The following is a 25407-nucleotide window of genomic DNA, read 5'->3' on the forward strand; positions in this document are numbered from 1 at the left end:
AAATGGAATATTCGACTTCAGACGAAATGTAACCATTTCTTCAAGTTCGCCTCATGCTGCAGCTGTGCTTCCAACCCCTGTGTGCCTACAGAACTGGAAACCTGGACATCTTCAACTGAATGTTAGTTTTCGTGTTTATGCGAAATATATCAGATTTACAATGAACAACGAGAGTAGTACAATCAGGTTGGGGGAGGGGGGGGGGGGGAGCGGGAGGTCCACTCATCAACTTGGACCCCTGGACCCTGCGCCAGTGTTGCCACACCCATCGGAGGAAAAGTATGGAGATCACTTTTTAAAAAGTATGGAGATTTCCGTAAAAATCTGTAGATTGCAATAAAACACGCAATTTTCTTAATCTTTTTTAGATATATATATTTTTTTATTCAGGTTCTCATTTACACAGTGCCGAAATTTTATATGGGATATGGTCAAGAGCAATAGACCTCTACCCGAGAAACGTCATCATGACGTTGGTAGGCAGACTAAAACCGAAACAGATCGGAAGGCGCGAGACAAATCCTGGTGCCGGTTGTACTGTCTGGGAAGAACCGAGCCAGAAGCCGTCATGCAAACCGCTCTGAATTAGCACATCACAACCACCTGATTGTCGGTGCATCAAGAATAAGAAAAAATCAAGTATCATCATCACACAAATCAATATATAAGCGACCTCACCATGCTGATTAGTAGCTACATCGTGTAATTAAGTGCTAACAGCCTCCGTGCCACGAGTGATACAAAATATCAAAGATTACATACTGACAGTCATATACTGACACACCACAAAGCAAGCATTAAATTAAAAATTCATTATATCTTTTTTTTTTTTTCACCTGAGAGTGATACGTCGACGTCCGAAGGATAGAATTGTAGAAGAGGAACCGCTAATTGGAGAATAGAATAGAATAGAAATAGAAAGAAAAAAATGGAAACGTAAGTCGCACTGGTGCGATCAGCTGTTCCAGGACGCTTGACGTGTGGAACCACTGAAGGAATTAAAAGATTATATCAGCACGTATGTCCTTGGGGTAGGTCGTGGGTGCACACAGCGCAGGTTGCTGGTGCTGCCTCGGCCAGCTCCCCAGTACCTTCTCAACATCGCAAGGGCGTTCTTCATTGTTCGCCGACTAGAGTCGAAGTGTCGGCAGGTGACCAGCACGTGCTCCGTGTTCTCCACAGTTCCGCAAATTGAACAGTTCGGCGATCCAACGACACCCATCTTATGAAGGAATGCTGCTCCGAACGGGAATTTAGAGGCACGTTACATCAATCTTTGTTTACAAAAGAGGATCACTAATCTTTTGCGAAAGTTTATCATATTCTATGAATTAAATTGCACAGTGTATATATTTCTCAAACAGTCGAACAGTTGACAATATATGTTGAAAGGAATCTATTATCAAATGACGCGATGCAAGTGAAGGATTTTGCAAGCATGACGCACAGGCGGAGTCTACAATTCTAATCATCGTAACACGCGGCACACAAACGCAATCAGATTTTGGAAGAATCGAACCACACAACTGTAATCAGAAATGTTTAATCACTATACGATGAGCACTATGCATAAACACAATGGAAGATATGTAATATTAATTATAATAAGCAAATATTCCTTTTGCAAACTTAACCAAAGCACACAGCACAGATCACACCTGATCACCTAACACACCTAACGTACCTAACGTAACACCTAACACACCTAACGTAGATCCATTTCACAAAATGTAGCTGAGGTTTTCCTTAGCCATACTGAAAAACAATCAGCCTATTCATAATGTCATAGCATACTGGGTGCTACAAATGGAAAGGGCGTACTTTAATTTTAGAAGTTTTTAGCTCATAATGAGGCAAAACGCAAACTCCACACCAAAGATCATTTTCTTGTTTAAATTTTCAAAGTCAAAACTGTACACTCTCTCTTACAATTTTTTTAAAGATATAGATTAAAAAGCTGTCCGTATAGTCACACATTCTATACAAGATTTTTGTTTGCGCATTCATTGCTAAAATTTATCGGATCACATCCCGGAGCAGTGGAGACTACACTCTCCGAAAAAAAGGGAGTATGGTAAACTCCCTTCGGGGTGTCCGCGCTCGTCACACATATGAGTTTTGTTGTTGTTATTGTGGATTCTTTATGTCGTGGATATTAAAAATTACGAATACATATTTTTCGAATGAAATTTACTTAAAACTCGAAGAAATGGTCACTCGTGTCGTCGAAGACGTTTCGGCAATACGCCGGGCAACATTTCGCGGACATCGTTGCGAAACCGAACGTCATTCGGCGCACCACGCGAGCGTGTTGCTTTCTTCCGGAAACGGGTTCGTCGACGCGCTCAGCTCATCAGCTCAGCTCAGCACAGCACAGCACGTCCCTGCTTCTTCTTATTGCCAAACATATCTTTCGACGCTTCCAGATGTTCGGAACAAACACGCACACAGGAACTAAGCGAATCGACGGGACAGTCCGAACTGCAAGGACGAGCCCAACCCCGCCCACAATGGGAGGACGCGTGGGCGTCGTCGGCTGAGTGCCATCTGGGGGCAGAGGTTCGAACGTAGACGGGGACGTGCTTTTATATCCACTGGGTCGTTCCATCCACCACGGCCCTGAGTTTGCCCGCGAGATGTCGCTGCTTGATCTGTGAACCATTGGGAGGAGTCACAAAAAGAGGCTCGACCTGTCAATCACAGTTTCGGCCCTCTGATTGGTTTGCTTTTTACCAAGGGGGTCGCCATGACACCATACTGCCACCCAAAATGGCGACGAAAACAAACACAGTGAAGCGGGCATTTCGTGACAAAAAATTTTCACAGACTAACCTGATTTTACGCTGCAAATGTACATCCTAATATAAATTTCTCGGAAATCAGTTTCAACTTATGCTCATCCATTCCATCCATATTCATGTAGATTTGTTTAAAAATCATACCGACAACAGAATGTGTCCCAGCAGGTGGTTCTGCCGGCAGCGGTACAACGACGGAAGCAGACGACAATTCCCGACGTGCCTTACGCTCCTTAGGTGGCGCATATCAAATTTGCACCAACAATCCACTACTTTTGCAGATTGCGAGAGGTATCCATTTCAATCCCATCCAATCCACTTGCCACCCAAAATGGCGCTGCCCAGGTTGGATAGGGGGGCAAATAGTGAGGATAGGCTGATTGATAGCGCCCCACATTTCAAGACTTAATTGGTCGGAAAGCTGAAAAAGTGGGTGGAGCTTCAGGTATAGGCATGACCCATTAATGGCCAGACTCCCTTTTAATATACGGCTCTGTGTGAACCTACCTAGGGACGCGCGTTTCTTGGGACCGCGAAAATGGTCGGCGATAAGTACTGAGTCATGATCCCATTTCTGTCTCTCTCTCTCTCTTCTTTTTTCTTCTTTTTCTGTTTTCCTGGAATGAATTGACGGATTGTGACGGCTCCTGTGTTCGCTTGTTTTTGCTTTTAATAAACGTTTTATGATAGGCGTCCTTGAGCGATGCCCGCGTTTATTTGTTTGATTTTGCTTCTAATGAACGTTTTATGATGGCTTGATTCATTACCTGTTGTTGCGTGCGAACTATGAACATACCAGTGGCAAGTTTTCGGTGTCCTTGAGCGATGATCGCGTTTGTTTGTTTGTTCGTTTGTTTTTGCTTTTAATGAACGTTTTATGATGCCTTGATTCATTGCCTGTTAGGCGTGGACTTCGAATGGCGCGTTTGCGGCGTCCTTGGGCGATGCTCGCGTTTTTTTTTTTTTTAATATATGGAACACGCGTTGTTAGAGTGATCTTGATCAGATGTCCGCAGTTGCGCCTGTGTTTGGGTGATAGTAAGGCATTCTTTGGCGCGTGTGTGTGTGCCTTCCCTTTTATTGAGCATGTCATGTGATTCGTGTGCGATGCGCTGTGGGCCGGGACACAGGCGGTGAGAGGATAACGCCTCGTGCACAGACTAAAGGTGGCGCTTTGCGTGGCCACGTAGCGGTGGGAAAGCGAACTTGTTGTGTGAGTCGTCCGATACCGAAACCAGTCAAAAGTGTATGATGCGGGCGTCATGAAAATAAAAAAATGTGTGAATCGGTAGTGTAACTTTGCCTATGTCAATCGCTTTTGACTACGAACGACTAATTTCTGTCCTCATCGGTCAATAAGGCATAAGACTATATGCAGAAGCAGGCACGTCAGCGTTATTACAATTCTTTGAATTTTTCTTCGCGCGCACCGCACTTGCGTGCTTTTTACAGCAAAGGGATGCAGAAGTCTCATTACCTGAGCGGACAAAGCCACAAGGTCCAAGCTTGTTGGAAATTAATGTCTGAATTGAGAACACACATCACGAACTATATATGGTCTAATTACGGCAACCAATTAGGATCATTGGCCGAAAAAAGACAAGAATCCACGGAGTAGTTATTTCGTGACACGTACGTTTGACGGCCGCACCCATCTTCTCCTGTCCACTTCGTGTGGATTTGGCGGGAAACCGCAGAAGCTTGTACCTGTTGGGGCATTATCGGGTCCCGAAAAAAAAAAAAAGGTCCCTGGTTGCGTGGGCGGAAATAATGGTCCCGCGGGGTTCTGTGCGCCAAAAAATACAGCAGCTGTTCTGGAGAGCCGATGAAACGGATCCTAGCAGACGAAGTGCTATCATTCGCCCTCCTGATTTATTTGTTTGTTTGATCTGTTTGTTCGCCCTGATTGATGTTAATGAACAATAAAAGCTGCACCACATTCAATGAGGAACATAAAAGCGATCGCATTCGCTGCACCAGTTGTATTGAGCGAGCGCATTGCAACTGTTCTTTCTGTTCCTCTCTTTTTTGTGGAGTACAGATATGTTGGATATGTCGGAAAAGAGGTACTCGCATTCTTTTATAACAGGACGGATTACAGAAGAGTAAGCAAAGAGGCACGTTACCTTCTGTATTCGTACCAATAAAATAAACCACACATAAAGGCTTTGCACTGAGCTCACTAGCCTTGCTGGCTCCTACCTCACGCTCACTGTACGGGAGGGGGGGGGGGGTCGTTGGGTGTAGTTCCCAGTTCAACCTAGTGTTACAATTCACAAACCAAGCTATACTGTGTCCTATTGCTGGTCAGACAGGTTTTACAGTTGTTCTGTCATACTTTCTATGTCGATGAACCGTATCTTGATCAGAAGCGGAGTTGAAATGTCCCCAGACAACATGTCCCAGGACGAAACGTCCCCGGACAAAATGTCCCCAGCTGCCGTCACTCAGCCGTCTGCCAGTCCTCAACTGCGTTCTTGTTCAGCGGATTAAAAAATCAAATTATTCAGATTTTTTTCATTTAAATATGATGAATATTGATTAAATCACTGAGTTGATTTTTGTCTTCTAAGACAGATCTTCACCTCATGGCTTCCGTGTGCCACCTCGTAGTAGCGAAATCACTTTTTGAGCACATACACAGAAGGGCGTCTAGACTTCTAACTTCGGCCGTAGAAACCCGTACGGAACCTTTCTTCCCTCCAGGCTGTTGACCCACAATTCGCATGAACCTTTAAACACGTCACACCTAACCCTTTAAATACCATGCCAATGATGAGGACGGTGCCCAGAAGAAGAACAGTCTCTGTTCGAAATATCGGCGGCTTCTGTCCTAAGGCAACTCCCTTCCTAGACTTCTAACAGTGCGGCTAACAGTTACTAGCTAATGCAAATGGAGATCTATTTGAAAACTATATATTATGAATTACACCGAATAGTAATAGGAAAAAGAAATAACTGGAAAAGTTCTACGCTCGTGGAATGACCACCCGCCATGTGTAACCAAATTGTTTGCCAGTGTGCCGGAGAGCCACTGAAGGGGTCACGTGACGCTGTTTGTGCTAAAAGTCACTGAAGTATATATTTCAGGCTGTGGTTCATTTCCAGGCTCAGTCTCATCTTCCCCAGCGTCTCCAGTTTTATGTTACTATTCGAATTCAAACATAACATAAGGGAGGTGATTTAAATCTTGATTAATATTCATGACTTAAATCGCGATTAAAATCGGTGATTTAAATCTGGCTGATTTAAATCAATCAACCCTGCACATCATAGCATGAAAAACATTTGTCACATTTGAGGTACCAACGGCTGTGCAACCGGACGGCATCTGGGGACATTTTGTCCGGGGACATTTTCGGGGACGTTTTGTCTGGGGACATTTCGTCCGGGGACATTTTGTCCGGATCCCCAGTCAAACCCAACAGTAGGAAAATACTAGCGAACTAGTGCAGCGAATGATGTCGTTTTTATGGTACTCATTGAACGGCGTGCAGATCTTATTATCTATTAACAGATGAAAAGGGCATATGCAACGAATGGGGAGAGCCAATAGTAGCACTCGGTTGGCTGTGATTTGTTTCATCAGTTATCCGCAGCCACGACCCTGTATTTTTGGGCGCGCAGGAACATGTGGGACCATTTTGCTGCCGCATCACCAGGGACCATTTTCTTCCCTACACCCGGCATTCTCATACGTATTTGTTCACCCAACGACTCAACAGTACGTGCGCTACGGCATTACTTTTAGCAGCTATCAATTCAAGCGCGGCGTCACCGAAGCAAGGTGACTACTGAAAGCGTACGAATAGCCCTCGAGAACCGAGAGGACTCACACAACTAGTTCCTATGACAGCCGCCAGGATTTTCATTGGCGCGGCGGACGCTTTGCACGAAGCGTGTCATTTCGCGGGACAATGCGTCATTATGGACTGTTTCCCTCTGCGTTTTTTTTTTTCTCTGTTTCATACCCCCCCAAGCAGCAAAATGTACTGAAAGTCGAGTGCAATAGGGGTGGACGGGTAGGCGGAAGGCCTTGAACAGACTCCTGAAACTAAAGAACATTGATAATACACATACCGTCCACCCCTATTGCACTTGACTTTCAGTACATTGTGCTGCTTGGGCCCTTTTTCTCTTGGTATCGGGCCACTACATCCAACGTGCCATTACATCCAACGAGTCGTTACATCCAACGATGGATGTAACGGCTCGTTGGATGTAATGGCACGTTGGATGTAACGGCATGGTGTGGATGTAACTACACGATGGATGTAACGGCATGTTGGATGTAACGGCTCGTTGGATGTAATGGCACGTTGGATGTAACAGCATGGAGTGGTCCCCTTTGTTCAGGCCCCATTCAGAAGTTGATGGCGGAGGCTGAATGAGTTAGAATTCCTGGGCATTTATCTGCATATATCTGCTACATTAGCATTTGTGGTCCTGGTTCTTCAGAGTACTACTATTATTGTTATCATCATCATCATCATAAATCTTTGCCCTTGATCAGCGGGCGAAACATAGACAACAACTTTTGTTTTTTGCTAGCATCGTCTCGTGAGCGGGGAAGCTGTACAAATTGCTGAACTATTATCGGAGTAATAAGAACTAATAAACAATAAATAATTGGTAAATCGCACGTTTACACGTCACAATGACTGGAAAGGGATTATAGAAGTTTGAAAAATGAGAAATTACCGCTGGTGAGCTTTTGTCCGTGCTCCACACTTCACGGGCGAGCTTTCGTCCGCGCGATGGGGTTCACACTCCAAATCAAAGAATATCGAAGCGTCCGGTCATTGATGCACCTCAAGTATCAAATCTTTTTATTCATTATGCAGTTAGTCATCACGTACGAGGAAGAATACCGACGCTGACAACACGTCGAAGGTATTGAACAATGTCATCATAAGATATGGGGTAGCGCATAAAATGCTGTCGAAACAGTTCCATTTCCTCAGCGAGGCGTGCGTTCCTCTGACGAACACGCTGTTCTTGTGGCCGCGGTGTCGTCGCTGGGTCGTGCAGAAGTAATCGCAGGCGGTATTTCGCTGCATGTTGTAACTTCTGAAGGAACGAGATCACCTCTGCAAGACGTGGGTGCTGGTTCGGAAGCTGGTCATGTAAACCATTGTGCCACCCCTCTACGAAATTTGTAGTGCGAGGGCCAGAGTTCCCAAAGTGCCCCCATATGTTACGGACTGGAACAGACTCTAGCCAAAATTCCTCGTAATATGCAACAAACTGCTGCATTTGACCACTCTGAAGAGAAGACAGTTCATGGGGTGCTGCGACATTAGATCTTCGGCAAACTGAATGCGCAGGTGTTCGGGAACAAAGGGCAGGTGTCTCACCAAACTGAACCAGTCGCGAACTTCTTCATTTTCTCTGCACGCATTTCGAAGTCCAAGTTCATCCCGCTTCTTGTTTACAGCTTTCGCGTAGTGAAAAGCACAGCCGCTTAGCTTTATCGGCTGATTGACAGGGTCAACGCTGAAAACGGAGATAGCTGCATTTATAGCCGCGACCTCGAAATCGAACACCCAGTGAGCAAGACTCTGCAGCGTTCCCATGTGGCCAAACTCGTGCAGGAGTGCCTCACGGATCACTTCGAAGATCTTCATGTACGTACCAGTGTCACGTCGGCGAGTAAGCGCGAATACCACTGGGTGGCACTCCCCCTTTATGGACACATGCAGACTGTAGAGTTGGCCTGGGTTCATGAACTCTGGAGGCGTGTATTTGAAATTTCCGTCCCCAAAAACGTACTCGGCTGACAGGAGGGCCTCGAGATCACTGTGGCCAAAGAAAACCAGAACCTCACTTCCTTGCGTTGAGTCTCGGTGCCTCAAAAAATCCTCTCCGTCCAGTGTCTTCTCCAGACCTTGAAGGTCGTCGATCGAGACGTTTCTTACTGCGTATAAATGCCGGTTATACGACAGTGCCCTGCGCTTCGATGCAAATCCGTAGCGTAAGCACAACTCCTCCTTGATGGCCTCGCGGCAATCAGGAGTACAGTCGCTGAAGTGCTCGTCAACACCAGCAAGCGCGTCATTGTAGGCTTCACGAGGCCGCTTCCGACCATGTCGAATTTCTGTTCTCTTCTCCGTCATATACCTTTTGCTGAGAACCTTTGGCTCCGACGAAGTCACAGCTGTCGGGTCACAAGAATGCGCAGTACTTGGGTAGTCCGGGTCGACTTGGAGGATGCTGTTTTTCAACGTAACATGGGCCACTGGAACCGGCGACGTGTCGCCGGCAGCCTTGGCCTTGGTGCTGAGGTCATAGCAAGATATGCATCGATAATACACGACTGATGGGTCCCTCGGATTCACATACTTGAACGAAAACTCAAGAACGGCGCCCTGCCATCTTCTGCTCCGGTACTGTAAAACTGGGTGGCGGGAACGTCGCTTCGACTGTACGAATTTCACGTCTCCCAGGTCCATGGCATGCGAATCACTTGGAACTGCTAGCTGGCAAGTGGCACGACGAAAAACTCGCCACGAAATGACAGATGTCCTTTTTCCTTTCTTTGGTTCTTCCGGACATCTTCCTAGTACCTCCTGTATACGGGAAACCAGGTTAAGCCCTTGTACCCTGGCCAAACAGCTTGGGCACGGGGGTGATCTGTAATAGGTCATCCTTCTTGTTGAAGAGGTCGCTGAAGAGAAAACAATGTTCAGTTGGTAGCAGCATATATGCAGTTTTTGTGAGATTGAAATAGGTGGACGTTCCGCAGGTCGGTAATCCCAGATGTGGCATGGGGGGAAACTTCTTGGAACACTGTTTTGTGTGCGAGTGTGTCATTTTCGTAAAGGAAAAAGTGCTTCCTTTTTTTCTATCCACTCCTCCTTCTGGCACACATGTGCTGCGTAACAAGCACAAAACATCGACGAAACCAACGACCTTGCCGCCGACATCGAGACCATTGACCGAGTTTTCTGTGTCCGTGGATGTAATGGCTCGTTGGACGTACTGACCCGATGGATGTAATGACTCGTTGGATGAATTGGCTCGTTGGATGTAAGGACCCGTGGACGTAATGGCCAAAAATGGATGTAACGTCTCGTTGGATGTAACGGCACGATGGATGTAACGGCATGTTGGATGTAACGGCTCGCTCTTGGATGTAATGGCACGTTGGATGTAATGGCATGGAATCTTTTCTCTTCACTGCGTCCTGCGACACGTGTTGTTACAAAAGGAATTTGATGAGATGCCATGCCCGCGCCGTTTTTGTGCGTATGTTTAGATAATGCCGACAGAAGAGTGATTCTTTTCCCCCTTTTACCGAACATGATGCCACACATGTTGTTACAGAAGGACTTTGACGAGACGCCCAGGCCGTTTTTGTGCGTATGTTTCGTTATGCTGGCTAATGACGAAAGAAGACTACTTTTTTGGTGGTTTCTTTAATTAAACTTTTGGTGACACCGTGCCGCTGTCAATCGACTGGGCACTCAAATCGGACAACAATGATACTCTTTGCTGGACGAGAATTCTTCCAAGAGTGCTGCGTACAAGTTCAGCAGCGGTTTTTATGACAGTCTAACCCAAGAGTCGTCGACCTCTCGAGAGGTGTCCACTTGTTTTAGGTACAGGCTCCCATTTTAAGACCTTCCATTGCAGGGCCAGGGCAATGGCCTGACATTCCTTTCTTTCGACTGTGTAGGACGGAATATTCAAGAACAGTGCGGGCATATACGCCATTGCAAGTCACCAGTTCAGACAGGAAACGATGGACTACCCTCTTTTCACCTGGAGGAGGAGGAGGAGGAGTGTCGTTGGGAGGAACCCGAGAGGTCTGCCTGCCTGATTAGGCGGCATGTTTCTCAGGAAGGGAAGGGTGGTGGAGAGGAGGAGAGGAAAGGGTGAAGTGGAAGACCGAGCGGAATCCGCTCGGGGGGAGGATAGCTGCGTCCATGGGCCGACTTCAGGGGAACTGTGCCGGCATACGCCTATTACACATCTGAGGGAAACCGAGGAAAAACCCCAGACGGCACAGCCGGCCCGCGGATTCGAACTGCGGACCTCCCAGTCTCCAAGCGCGCGCCACCGGAGCTGGTCTCTCTCTTTTCACCTTGTAGGAGAATAATCCGCATTCACTGAGCGACCCAAAGACGGACTTCACAACACAAAGTTCAGTGACAAAAAGTTCGTTGTGCAAAGATCAGAGGTCAGATTAAGAGGAAAAAGGAGAACGAATTCTTGGTTCCATTGTATCCTCAAGGATAGCACGTGCCTAGTTGTGTTCTTTCTGAGCTCATCCTATCTCAAACGTTATAACTCTCTCCGATGTTTTCCGCAAAAAATCGAAGTCATAAGGTATAAGTGTTTGTCTTTATATCTGTTGCCGTGAGTTCCTGTAGTACACTTGATGTACGTGTTGGACCGTAAGGATGCTGGACTGATGTCTGTTAGGATTTCGTTAGCTTGAGATGCCCCTATTTACCTAAGGACCCTTGCGTACCACAGCGCACTGAGAAAAGCAATGCAAGCATATCGGGTGTCCGCCCATTTCATCGAACGCCGGTTCGTCGAACGACGTTTCATCGACACCATTTTATCGAATGCCGTTTCATGGATCCGGAAAAAACGGTCCCGGAAAGAAGGGTCCCGCTGGCACAAGGAGGAAAAAATGGTCCCGCAGGCAGGCGATATAGCTTTGCCATCGCTTAAATAAACATCTTTGGTGTGACAGTGATATATGTATTATATTTTGTGAACACGGTGTTTTATTTTCCTCTTTCTTTTTTTGCTTTGAATTTTTAGATAAGTGCTTTATTTAGACATTCAATACATTACGAATTATAAATTGCGTAGTGAATTGCGTAGTAGTAGCGCATGACTACCCCGCTTGATTAAAATTGCTACCCCAAAGTTGGCAGCAACTCGATCGGTGTGGGACAGATGACATTAGTGCACAAATACGCTTGGATTTATTCAAGAACAAAAACAGCGGGCAATTACATGTCACACTGCTATAGTAAGACAGTAAAAAATGTAACCGGACCCAGCCGTTATTTTCTTTCTCCCGCACATTCTTCTGAATACTCTTAGTACATTCGTGCATACTGTGCATGAACAGTCTATGAACTAGTGCTGAAACAAGTTTTTTATTGTCACTCCCGTGTTCTTTTGTGTGTTTAAGGAGTAGCAAACCGGCTTCGCACCTGGCTGACCTTTCCTTGTAGTTATCATTATTGGTATTTTTTTTTTCAGTAAACATATACACCCCACCCCACTGGTATAACCCGCATACTTTTATTCGAGGCCTCCTCCTGACCACGCCTAGGATAGAGTAGATTAGACAGACAAAAAGAACTCCGGCCAAAGCCGGAAAAGAGAATAACGTCAAGTGTAAGCGCTAACCAAAGGACAGAAAGCTTTTCATCAGTACCATGCTTAGGCTAGAGTAGGTTACACAGACAAAAAGTTCACTGACCTAGGTCTAAGAACTCCGGCCAAAGCCGGAAAAGAGAATGACGTCAAGTGTAAGCGCCAACCGAAGCTACTACACGAAGCCAGCTACCGATCGAGTTATTGTCGAGTTTGGGGTAGGAATTTTAGTGAAGCGGGGTAGTCAGGTGCTACAACTAGGCAATTCAAAGCAAGAAAAAAAAAGAGCAAGTAAAACACCGTATTCACAAAACATAATAACTATCTCTGTCTGAGGAGCATCATCTGTCACACCAAAGATGTGCTTTTGTGCACAAGCGATGGCAAAACCATTCCATGCCTGCGGGTCCTTTTTTTTCGCCTTTTGCCAGAGGGACCCTTCTTTCCGGGACCCTTTCTTCCGGGACCGTTTTTTCCGGGACAATTTTTTCCGGGACCGTCATTTCCGGGACCCTTTCATGGACGTCATTTCCGGGAAGGAACGCCACCGGACAGTTGCTCACCAGACAATTGCACGTCGGACAACTGCTCACCGTTAGAATCAAGTTGCCACCATTCTAGAGGTTAGGTCAGATTAGAATTAGTCTGCTGGCATTTTAGACGTTAGGTCATGTTAGAATTATAGTGTGGGTATTATAGACGTTAGAATTGGCGTATTAGCATTTTAGACGTTATTATTGTTGTTATGTTAGAATCAGTTTATAGGCACTTTAGGTTCTTGGCGAAGGCGTGTTTTGCAGTTCTTCGCAATCGCAACAATGCAAATATTCGCAACAATCGCGCAATCATATCCTGAATGTAGCAAAGCACATGCGTTAGCAGTGTGCCAACCTATATATAGCTGTGGCTGACGCTGATACATGATCCCAAAGCTGTTTGCGCACGGGGAAGTTAACTGAATTAAATTTCACGTTTTATCTCTGATGCTTCGTCCTCTGTCACTTACTTATCCGCCGACAAAGCACTGATTTCCAACATCGTGATATCGGCGCTAAGCCGGTGGTTATAAAACGGTTGGGAGGTTCGGCTTACGCGATATCGGCATACGACGCGTGATCCATATCGGGCCATTCCGTATATTCACTCCGGTGTCCGCCCATTTGTTCGAACGCCGTTTGGTGGAACGCCGTTTGATCGAACGCCGCTTGGTCGGAAGTAGTTTGATCGAAAGTCAGTTGGTCGACGTCGTTTGATCGAAAGACATTTGTTCAAAGGGAGTTCAAAGCTCGCAGCGTGTCCTTAGCACCCCATTTCTGTAACTTTTGACTCGAGCATACGGAAGCAGGCAATCAGTGTCCTCTGCTTCTTTCTTGTTTCTTTTTTTTTTAGCTAAACAGGGGAGACCTCTTGTTATTTGCAGACTTTTGTCATTCACGAAAAGCACAGCTGAATAGAACAATACGGAAGAATCCGGCAAACTGTAGGACACATATTGAAGCAAATAGCCTCAGATTGCGAGCAGCCGATAGTCTGTGCCTCTTCTGGGCACCCTTTTCATTGCTGGCGAAATTTCAAGGGAACCATCTGAAATGGGATAGCCATATGTGCGCGAAAGCCACTCGAAGTCTGTGGATGCTAAGAAGGAAGTTTCGTCATGGTACAAAATAATATTAAATTAAGAGCCATATAAAACCTTAGTTCGACCTTGGTTAGAGATGCATCTGCAGTCTGGGATCCCTACACATGCACACAATAAATAAATAAAAAAACAACGAAGAAGAAGAAGAAGGAAAAAGTAGACAAAGTACAAAAATCAGCTCCGCGGCTTATATTGTCTGGGTTTCGTGGGATTTCTTCGGTTCCATGTATGTTGCAAGAACCAAATTTAGATTCACTTGCACATAGGCGGAAAGTAAATAAACTAAAACTGTTCTTTCTCCTATACAATGCCAGTTATTGACTACAAACATTAATAATATATTGTTAAATTTTGTCCACGTTCGACGCGAATAAACCATTCAAGAATGTCATTTATTTATTTATTTGTCAAAGTTGTTTGTTATTTGACAATTGATGTCAATTATTATTTGACAAAGTGTTGGGGGACTAGGGGTGAAAGGCATGTAGTCACTATCTGTCAGAGAGGAAAAACCTATCAAGTTGTCGAACGGGAGAGGGTGAACAACCCAGACCCTTGGACCGCTTTCTCGATGCGAAGAAGTGGGTTAGGATGAGGAATGTGTCTATGGGCAAGCGTATTACACAGAGTTAAATATTCCTTAGGATAACAGCATCTAGGACTGACGCTTATTTTGTTTTTCTTCTTGTTTTTTGTTACATCAACGCTACAAGCGAACCAATCAAAAAATATCATAAATCATCATAAATCATAACGCCGAACTATCAGAAGGCCGAATGCCAAAAGGCCGAAAAATCATAACGTTGAACTATCATAAGGCCGAAAGCCAAAAGGCCGAAACATCACGCCGTACTGTCAGAAGGCCGAAAGTCAAAAGGCCAAAAATGGAAAGGCCAAAGAGACACAAGACCCTGAATGGGGCTGTTCTTGTCATAAGATTATAAAAAAGTTTCCTGACTCTTGTATCAGAAATCGAATAATTGGGATGTGTAGCATTTGGTGCTCAGAAATAGACTGGCTAGAGAAAAAGAAAAAAAATCTACAGCATGTTTACTACCAAAAGAAGGTGCCTCGTGGGCGAATACCAGTGAATGACCTGTACCACCCACTGAATGGATTGTAGAGGAGATGCTGTTTCTCTACATTTGGTGACCCGAACATGATTTAAACAAGCAACCGTCTGAATCGTTTGCTATACAGAAATAACTTAAACCCAGTTAATGACCAATGAATTTACCCCTACATAGAATATTTGACAAGATCTGTAGGATTTTTTTTCTTTCTTTTTGCTTGGCCTGCAACTTTCTGTACTGTTCTATTTCAAGAACTGTATAATGACCACGCTTGTCCCCTGACACAGGAGCACAGTATATGATTTCTTCCAGAATAGTCATCAGTTGTCCCAGGTCATTCACTCGGTTACTCACCCTACTTATCGAAAGGCCGAACAATTAGGTGCGGTTTGGAGTCAGGGCTGATGATAGGGAAGTGGTTTTAGGAATGACCGAGGTTGAAGCCGTTGTTGAAAATGGAATGAGAATGGGAAATGTCATCCCGCATAGCTCGTATTTTTCATTTTAATTTATTGCCATTGTGTAAAATAAATGGTGGTGGATGGAACGACCCAGCGGATGTAGCATCGCCAAAAGCACGTCCCCGTCTACGTTCGAACCTCTGCTCCCAGATGGCACTCAGCCGACACCACCCACGCGTCCTCCCATTAGCGCGCTCCGGGTGGGCGGGGCGCGCGAGGGGGAGGGAAAATCTCAGGCCAGCTCTCTAGAGAATCGTCCTTCTGGACGTAAAGCCCGCGTCGTGGCAGCACCGGGCGGCAGAAAAAGTTGCCCCGAGGAAGCGCTGTATATACCCTCAGATATTTTCATTTATCTCAAGAACGGCTGACTTTACACGCGAGATAGTGGTACCAAAACGTTCAGGACACATTTTAGAAGAAAATGGATTGAGCAAATGTCGCCTAGGATGATTTCTTTTTCTGCTATTCGCTTCAGAAGTCTAAGGTCAATTTTTGACTATTTTCCACACGTTCTACAACGTCTCAACGAAAAATCGAAGCGAAAATTGAAAATTTGAAAAATTCATGAGGGTCCTCATGAGATGAGGGCACGTGAGGATGAGGACTCGTGAGGCCATGTGGGTCCTCATTAGGCGAAAGTACGTGAGGGTCATGAGGACATGAGGGCCCTCATGTGGTGAGGACACGTGGGGACATGAGGGCCCTTATGAGGTGAGGACACGGGAGGATGAGGACCCTCATGAGGTGAAGCCATGTGAGGATGAGGATGGTGAAGCCTCTCAGGATCCCGATGCCCTGAGGTGAGGTTTGTGAGGGCAAAAGTTAAAATGGAATGTCAGAGTGAGGGCGACTGAGGCTTAGTTACTGGAAAGGAAACTGGTGAGGGTGAGTGAGGCCAATAAGGTCTGTGCTTCGTGAGGTGAGGATGAGTGAGGCCGCAGGAAAATGCCCACCTATGCTTACGGGGCACGAAATTTCGCACCCTGGAGACGCGAAGCCCGCGAAAGGATCTTGGCAAACAGGTGTAACCGGAAGACCAACAGGGCACACATCCAGCTGACGCGGGCTGGCGCACCTTAGCGTCGCAGATACAGCGAGTGTTGATCAAACAAAATTACTATAACGATGAGTTATTTAACAGTAAAATACTTCAATCAAGAAGAAGAAAAAAAGGAAAACTGCCGTTTCCATTCAAGGTCTGTGAAAATGTTCAGCATACAGGTGCCCATTCTTTGGCCATAAATATGCACAAATTCATGAAAGCCTGACGAACTGCCTGACGAAGCAGACAACAGTTGCAAACTGCTTAGTCAATTTCTAACTGTGCTCAACCCACAGAGGATGCATTTATAATTTGTAAAGGGATCCTCAGCTCAGTTGGAACCGTTGGAGATATTCAGTGCATGCGAAGCAGCACCATAAATTTTAATTCAACTAAAATTGTTCAAAGTGCACTTGAAATTATGAAACCAGGAAAGAGAGCAAGCTTTACTTGTCCTAGTTACGTAACACATGGCTGTCTGTTGTGCATGCGCCTAAACAATGGTTTCTCTCGCCCACGTCGGAGCAAATGCTCAGGGGTCGGATTCACAAAAAGCTCGTGCGACGGAATGTGTCGGACGTCACGACGAAGTGCAGATTCACGAAGGGCGCGCGTCGCAAAATCTTCGCAGCTTACGGCGGAATCCTGCGAGAGATCCCGAGTGGTCTACAAAGAAAGGTGAATGCGTATTTGGCAGCGGTGGATTTAGAGACGGAAAACAAAAACTCCGTAATACGTGCCCACGCATTGCACTTTGCCACAGAACCTTCAGACCACCCCCGAAGCGTCAATGACGCACTTTTTTTGCTTGATAACCTTCAACAAATGCTTCAATTTTGTGCTTCGTAAAATAGAGTCGCGGGGATTTTTCAGGCATCCCCTACACCCAGCTATGACATCCCCAAAAATCTTGTAACACCCCTCGAAATTGTCTGCAAGAAAGGCTAAAAAAAAGCCATAAAAGCTGCAAATATGGGTGTCGCACACCCCCTACAAAACACCCTCCCCTCCTCCGAGTCGAACATACTGGTAATATCCCTGTTGGGTCGTGGAACGCGTTTCGCCCATCCATTATGGCTACTGAAAGACCGAGAGCACGTGTGGTAACAACACAATTGGGGACGGGCGACTTCTTCTAACGGGACGATTGTTATTGGTACGATTGCAGATTGTCGTCATCGTTACCATAGTGAAAACATAGTCTCGCACCCGTTGCCTGTTTCTCTCCTGGCAACTTCCTCTTCCTCATCAAAGGGGGTACCCTCTCCACTACGATAGCTTCGTGAATCGTGCTTACGACGCCGTCGTACGCGCGTCGCAGGCTGCGACGTCTTAGCGCATCTTAGCGTTACTTACGATCGCGTTTGTGAATCCGACCCCAGCTTCTGGTAAGAAAGATGACGACACGATTGAGCAGAAGTAGACTATAGCCATCGCACTGCAGTCAATTCGTCCTGGGTCTATCTAGCAATATGTGTGGTGCATGTTTTAAGAGTTGAAGGGTGTCCGCCAGTCTTATCACAGCATTACAAGAATCAGTAAGGTCACACTCTAAAAACAGAGCTTCACCGCATAGCACGTTCCAACCATCATCCCGAATGTGACAACGTTGTCTCCCTTGATTTGATGAAAACGGGGGGCGTACGCCATTTTGTGGCTATTATGAACTGCATAATGCCACAAAAGTGGCGTACGCCCCCTCCTTTGTAGAATACCAGGGGAAAGAACGATGCCACTCGGGATGATGGTTTGCCAGGGGTGTGCTATGTGGCGAAGCTAATCTTTAAGAGCGCAGGGTTATACCAAATTCTCCAACAACTTTGCATTCAAGTGCACAACCAGTTTGGGCATATGGTAGTCACCCATCTCCATAAAATCACACATGACCACGTTGACGCCGTGCTCGCCTCCTGGAGCCTTTCCCACCACCCAACTATCCAATGCCCTGTTGACCTTCGGTACAATTAAAGACCGAAGACTCGAACAGATGTGGAACGCTACAGTCGTATCCTGTGGTGTTCCCACGCCTTGTAGTACAGAGAACCTGTTCGTATCTCTTCCCTTAGCAATCTGATTATCCCAGAATGTTACTAGAGCACTGACATTATCAGTGTTTGGCCATGGATTTGGGATGTAACTGGCAGGCCATAAGAATGGGTAGTACTTGGCCAGACGATCGTGGTTGTAAAACGAAAGGACCTGAGAGCCTTTTCTCCAAAGGGAGGTCAGCGTCAGGTTTTCCAGCTTCTCGGTGAACTGACACATGAGTGCGCCGAAGGTGCTCGTCAGCTTATGAAGCAGACGCTGGTGGTCGTCGTCCGACATGTTGTAGAAGTGTTGGAAATGAAGGAGCAGGACCTCCCTAGGATGTTCGTCGAGGAACGCCTTGACTTCCAGGAAGAAGTTGTCGATGGCGTAGCCGTAGAGGCCGTGCACAATGTAGAGGTTCTGGTCTTTGGGGTCGCTCTTTGTGGCAATGCGCAGGTCAAAGTATCGTATGCCAGCACATAACTGTTGCTTCGCCGTCTCGGATTGGGTGAGACACCAGTTGTAGAGGATGTGCTTGCCGATGGGTCCGAGAGTTTTGACGAGCCTTGTGCAAAAGGTTTCGTCGGGTGCAACGGGAGACTGGGGTGACAGGGAGTAGCTGCAAGAATTGTGGGAGCCTGCGAAGTAACATTTAAGCGATGATGGTGATACACAGGGTGGCCAGGGTGGCACAATTATCGCCCGATTTCTCCCCGAATTACAGATTGAAAAAATAGCGCCCGATTTTTACCCCGAAAAAGCATTGAGTGAAAGGGAATGGTAGCGCTCTATTCAGCTTCTTGGCAGACATTTTGTAGTGACAGCGGTCCCTCTCCTGATCCTCTTATGCTGACAGATATGGCTGTATATATGATTGGATGACAAGTTGCATTTAGCGAACCCTTGACACAGACTACAGACATTCTGAACTCGTGTATCAACTGACATTAGCTGTCTTTGATGCCTAGTCGAATAGAAAATGTAAGCCTCAGATTGCTTGTCAGATACTTCTGCACTGCACCACGACTTTTTGAGCGATTGTTGTCGTATTAATTGACCATGAAGGGGAAGAAAAAAAAAAAGAGGCTGACGTCGTCCCTGACTGAAGTGCATCGTTACGTGCCTGCATACTGCCAACTCCTTCGCGTGGGTCCACGACAGCTAGGAATGTTCGGGCGTCACCCTGTAGATCACGCTTCACTGCAAGGCCAATATGTGATATCGATCGTCCTCACTAGAGTCACCATCCTAGTCCTCACTATCCTCACAGGCTATAGCGCGCTCATAGAGTACGGCATTCGATCAGGATATTTAATGTGTCACACACACACACACACACAAAGAAGGGATGATGATGTGGCGGGTTTAATGTGTCAAAGTACACTTGTGCAGTAATATTTCAATACAGTACGGCATCTTACCAGGAATAGAGAGATTGTTGATGGGTACACTATGAAGCTCTTGGGGTAATTTGGACATCCAGTTTTCTAAATCAACCGTTATGCTGTCGTCCGACTGCGAAGCCATGTGCGCAACAGTGCACACTTTTGCTTTTGCACTCAGCTGGCGGCCGAGCCCGACGCTGCAAAGAGCAAACGACATCCCGAAGTAGGTGACCTGAAAAAAAGTTAGTACTTGATGAATAAATACGGATGTTTTTAACGATGATATAAAACATTTCTAATATAATGACGGCATTTGATAGGTGACACTGGGAAAAGTTTTACAACTGTCGTCGCGCTGCCCACTGAAAGCGTACGCGCTGCCCAATATGTATGGACAATACCCAAAGGCACAAAGAAACTCACTCAGCCTATAGAGAGGACCAACAGAATGATAAGAGGGAGGACGAAGGCTTCTGGATGGCTTCCAAAACCTTTTCTTTTTCTTTTCTGTGAAGGTCGCGACAGTACAGATAACGTGCAGTGCGAAAGAACGCTTGCTAACGTACGCGAAAAGAACGCGTACAATTGCCTGAAAAAAAAAGCAAGTTTGTGAAATAGTTGGGTAGTACTATAGTTAGCCTTGCCACGGTGTAAAGCTCCATGTCGTCATGGCTTTGTCAGGAGCTGTGAATGTACTAAGGAGTCCGTGAATATTTGGACTCTCGAGTGTATCCTCGACTTCGACGCTTATTCATAGCATTCAAGGTAATATCTGAACTTAAAAAAATTCTGAAAAAAGGTGCTACTCTAAAGCAGCACAGCAGTCATTTTTAACGCCCTGTTTTCTTTCTATAAAACTGTTAAGCATGCCAGTAAGATGAATCACGATAAGTAATTCACCCCCCAGAGTCATAATTATCCCAGCAATTGAATATAAAGTACGCCACAAAAAACGACCGTGCGCAACGGTGCAGGAGAGCAGTACCAGTCTGTGATCTGCCTGTGACCGCGCGTTGACGCTACACAGTCCGCGCTCGCTGAGTGGTTCGGAGAAATGTCTGCTACCCATCTGTCGTCCCATCTGTGTGCTGTCTGGGGTTTTCCCTGGGTATTCCTCATTCGCTTTCAGACATATGTCGGCATAGTTCCCTTAGAAGTCGCCCAGGACGCAAATCCCCCAAGGCGTCAATCGTGACGTTGCCCACACATATGAGGCCGAAAACGGCGAGCCCTTTCACCATCTCCACCACCACCGTCGGTCACTTGGCTGTTCGGGGCTCTGGAAAAGCATTGTTCCTGGCTCGGTCATGATTCGGACGCTCCTTCTATCTCCAATTCTCTGGGGGAACTGGCAAAACTGATTTACGGCGCCAAAGGGACAGGGCGCTGACCTCCATTGACCAGCGAACCAGAACGCGCTGACTCTGTGACGTCACTCATGGATGACGTAGCATCATGATTCTCCCCATCGTACGTCCGGAGTGGCGAGTTTTGGGTGAACGCCCGGAGCTGTGTTTATGGGATCTTTTTCTTCTGTGAAACAAATTACGCATATCAAAACCGTTCGTGTTATTCAGTAAATTGACACACACGCTTTCATCAGACGTCTTCATCAGATTTTTTTTTTATAACCCTCTGTACTCCTTTAAAACAGCTGATGCCGAAACATCTGAAAGCTGCAGTATCTTAGGTGCTCCTCAGGCGATTGAAGAGTAACTAAGCAATCATGTGACTCAGGGGCGTAGAAGTGTGTGTGTGTGCGTGGGGGGGGGGATTGCACCTTTGCTCCTGCATTTGGGAGAGCGAAACGAGGGAGAAAGCCTCCTCCTCCTCCTATATATTTTTCTGGCTACCATCCTGCTGTGATTGCTACCGCTGACTCTGGCATCTACGTACAATGCTATAGATGAGGACACGTTGCAGAGCTGCCACTTAATTGTTGTGAAGATTCAAAAGTAACATTAATGAGGATTGTTTCAAGTTACTTTTGTTTCTATATCTGGGATCCTAAGAAATTTTTGAGTTAATGGTGCGTATTAGTATACGTTTTCTTCAAACTGTGGCCTGGCCATGTGTATACAGAAGATATATTTGGAAAAGGGGAATAAACAGAAAGAAGAACTCACGTAATATTAGTATGTTTGCTCTAGATATTAGGATAGAATGATCTTGACTCGCTGGACTTTCGTGCTGATGCTGCCGTCATTCTGTGAACAGCATACACACAAATCTGTGCATTGATTAATTTTGTAAATTAATAGTGTGTGGCTTTGGCCATATATTACAAAAAACATATATATATATATTTGCATTGAATTTGTTATGTGAGGCATACCCTGATTCCTGTTAATATATTTAATTTTATTTCCCCTCAAACAAAAAAGCATTACAGAGGAGAGTAGGGGAAAGAATAAAAATAAATAAATAAAGGCCACAAAAATGAGGTGAAAAAAAAAAAGAAACGAAAAAACTGTGAACTAAAATGAAGAAATGGGCATGACATACAGAGCGTAATGATGTTATTACAAAAAATAGGTGTGACGCTGATTCGCAAAATTATCGACGTTTGTTCTAGACACGATATTATGTGATTATGTGGGACATGATTCCACTTGATGAATGTGTGTGGTAAGAAAGACAAAAAAAAAATGCTATTGTCGTGTTCAACTTAAGGAGGAAAAAAAATCTAGTCCGTCAGTTCTCAAGATATTATTGCGCCGCAGATAGGATGGCTGGACACAGAGACGTCACGCGCTCTCCCTGCGCCGGATAATGTAATCCATCATACTCACTCTAGTTCCGTATTGGCTGTTAAGACTGGCCGCGTGACACGACGCTCGCAGCGTGGTGGCGCTGTTTTATTTCTTCTGGCGCCCTATTGCGTCTCTTTATTTCCAACGGCGTATGTAGTTGACGGACTAGATTTCTTTTCCTTCTTATGCTGAACACGACTATATTTCTGCAAGTAGTAATATGCAGCAGTGATCTGTGCACGATAAGAAACAGAAAGGACCAGTGATAAATTGCTGGCTAAGTCGGTGTGGTGATAAATTCTACGAAATAGACAGAGCCGAAATATTTTTCTGAATTTTTTCCACTGTCACTTTGTTCCATAGAAAAAGGAGCTACAGAGTAGAAGCCGCTACGGACGGTATCGGTAGCATCTGCAGTGTTAAAACAGAACTTCACCACATAGCACGCTCCTAGCTAACCGTCATTCCGAATGATATCATCCTGTGTCCTCATTTGCAGGAAATGGAAGGAGGCGCGTATCTCGGACACATTATGTTTGTCCCAGATGGGCTCCTCCCCCTGTTTTGACCGAATCATGACACAGAATGATATCATTCGATATGGTGGTTGGCTAGGAGCGTGCTATGTGGTGAAGTTTTTTTTTTTTTTTTTTTTTTGCTATAGTCGTGACGACGCCGACTTCTATCCTGCCTATCCGGCGAGCCTATCCTGCCATTGCCCCCTCCTCCCCTATTTTAACAGTGTGGAGTGACGGCAAAGAAAGGGCAGTTTTCACTGATAAAAATATGCCGCTGGTACGACGGTAGTTAGATAAAATAAAATGCACAGATTGAGTTCGAAGCATTTTCATTAATGGTGCCTTCGACTGGTCGTCCCGATACTCCAAGCTGCATCTCAGACTGCATCTCACTCCAGCTCCGAGCCGGAGGAATCGTGCAGGAACCGAAGGCGGCAAGTTCGAACAGATGAACGGAAATGGAATGTTTAGTCACGTGACTTCAGGTGTTCCCCTGGTAGTCAAAATGACGGCGGCGCAAAATGCAGAACATGGCAGGCATGGTGCAACAGAAACACTACTCAGCGAAAGCTGGAGCAGCCACCACAGGCAACAAGAAGGTCACATACTCGTTTCGTTTCCTTCCTTTCACATTCCTTCCTTTCCCTCTTTTCCAATGCTGTGTATATGCACATAGTGCTCTGATGATTAGTAAACTTTGCTGGCTTGAGTCGTGCGTTCGTGTCGTCCCTCTGTATGCCCAGACTCGGGCTTTTATATTATGGAATTCATCCACCAGCTGGCATGCATATCCGCCATCTTGTCTCACAACAAGGACTACTGTGTCGAAGGGGGCGAGGTCTCTTACTCTTCACTGCACGTATCATCATTGTAAAATTACCTGTGCGCTCACCGAGCTCACATGATATAAGTGCTTCCGAAATTGCTGAAAAGTAACACAGTATTTTTGCTTGTTGCATGTTATTGTGTGCCACAGTTCTGATTCCTCTTGTAACTATACTTTTTGAATTCGTAGCGTTGGCTTAGAACCGCTGTACACAAGTGCAAATAGCTATACTAAATTCCTGATCAATACAGTATTGTTAATCCAGAGAAAGTACAGTGATTACGCATCAGTTATAAATCTCTCCCAGAGCACTCCAGCCTTACGATGTGGCAGTCTGCACCTAGAATACAGCAGGTAGGATCCTGTATATAGAACAAAAACTGCACTTACTTTCAGCCAGAGGTGAATTGTGACCTGTTGCTTTGCATGCTATCCTGTTATGTACCATTGTCTTCATGTTGTGAGCACATAGGTGCGCTGCCTTATCAATCAGATAATGCGATTGAGAATGTCAGCACTCGCGTGAAACAAGCAAAACATCATTTAAGCAAACCGTGCGAGACCGTTTCCCGTAGTATATTTGTTTGAAGAGTTCGTAGGGATGTGAGCTCTCTAGCAGCCCTGTAGTATAATTTGGAATGCTGTTATGTTATAATGCCAGTTGGGAAGTGATATCAGAACGTTTCCTACATAGTCTCAGGTGCAATGCTGCTGCAAAAGCAAACCTTCACTTCAACCAAATGATACAAACAGATTTGCCCTTTGCATGTTTCAGCGTACCGTAAGTGGAAAAACCAAATAAATCCCACCCCACCCGCACCCACCCAAATCGAAGTCAAACTAAATATACTCCAATTCATCCTTGGAGTCACTCGTCAAAATTTGTGGATATGCAATTCACAGAAATATTGGAGCAGAGTGAGGGAGTAGTTTGTTGAAAACGTAATGCCATTGACCCATCTGTTGGTCATCCTTGTGCCGTTATCTTAAAAACTGCACTTTCGGACTGTGTCTGTCACTGTGTAACGGGTGGACCGCTCAGGAAAAAAGATAAGAGTATCAAAAGATATTATCGTTGAGGCAGAGTGCCGTCGTAATAACCGTTTTGACACATGTGCATGTCCCTCGTTGTTATTGGAACACCTACTCTGATGCTTTGGAATAGGATATTAGCACCATGACTTTTGAGAACTTTTTTTTACGCATCGGGGGTAATGGCAGGATCGGCTCACCGTTGTTGGCCACATAGAAGTGTGCGTCGTCACGACTATAGCAAGAAAAAAAAAAGAAGACGGAAGAAAGAAGGACGGACGGGTGGAGGCGCGTAGAGGGTGCATGAGTTCGTCGGGGAGGGCAAAGTATTAGATGGGTCGCTGAGCAAGACCTGCCTTCTGCAGAAAGAGAATGCGGTTTCTTGCTTTCTAGCAGGAAAGACACCACTGAAGCGTAAAATTGTTCATTTTTTGTCGAATTTCATGTTTGTCTATTTTCGGTTCCATTTGCTTACGGTACGTGATTAAAGGCTCATACTGGCAGCCG

General features: G+C 45.6%; 2 protein-coding genes across 3 annotated transcripts; both read right to left on the reverse strand.

Moving 5' to 3' along the window:
* Positions 1 to 7785: 7785 nt before the first annotated feature.
* LOC135388374 (uncharacterized) lies at positions 7786 to 11529 on the reverse strand. The gene is made up of 2 exons (XM_064617901.1): positions 10885 to 11529; positions 7786 to 10562 (listed from the first exon to the last, which is right to left on the reverse strand). The coding sequence occupies exon 2, from the start codon at positions 9443 to 9445 to the stop codon at positions 8015 to 8017; it is 1431 nt and encodes a 476-aa protein (XP_064473971.1). The 5' UTR covers positions 9446 to 10562; positions 10885 to 11529; the 3' UTR covers positions 7786 to 8014.
* Positions 11530 to 14168: 2639 nt separating this feature from the next.
* Positions 14169 to 24331, reverse strand: LOC135388375 (PI-PLC X domain-containing protein 3-like). 2 transcript variants are annotated; one of them, XM_064617902.1, is made up of 3 exons: positions 24259 to 24331; positions 19808 to 20003; positions 14169 to 19024 (listed from the first exon to the last, which is right to left on the reverse strand). In XM_064617902.1, the coding sequence occupies exons 2-3, from the start codon at positions 19986 to 19988 to the stop codon at positions 18156 to 18158; spliced, it is 1050 nt and encodes a 349-aa protein (XP_064473972.1). In that variant the 5' UTR covers positions 19989 to 20003; positions 24259 to 24331; the 3' UTR covers positions 14169 to 18155. The 2 variants fall into 2 exon arrangements, with proteins under 2 accessions (XP_064473972.1, XP_064473973.1); XM_064617903.1 differs by lacking the exon at positions 24259 to 24331 and adding an exon at positions 20114 to 20151.
* Between the last annotated feature and the right edge of the window lie 1076 nt (positions 24332 to 25407).

The sequence above is a fragment of the Ornithodoros turicata genome, chromosome 3, assembly GCF_037126465.1.
Source record: "Ornithodoros turicata isolate Travis chromosome 3, ASM3712646v1, whole genome shotgun sequence".
NCBI classification, from domain to species: Eukaryota; Metazoa; Arthropoda; class Arachnida; order Ixodida; family Argasidae; genus Ornithodoros; species Ornithodoros turicata.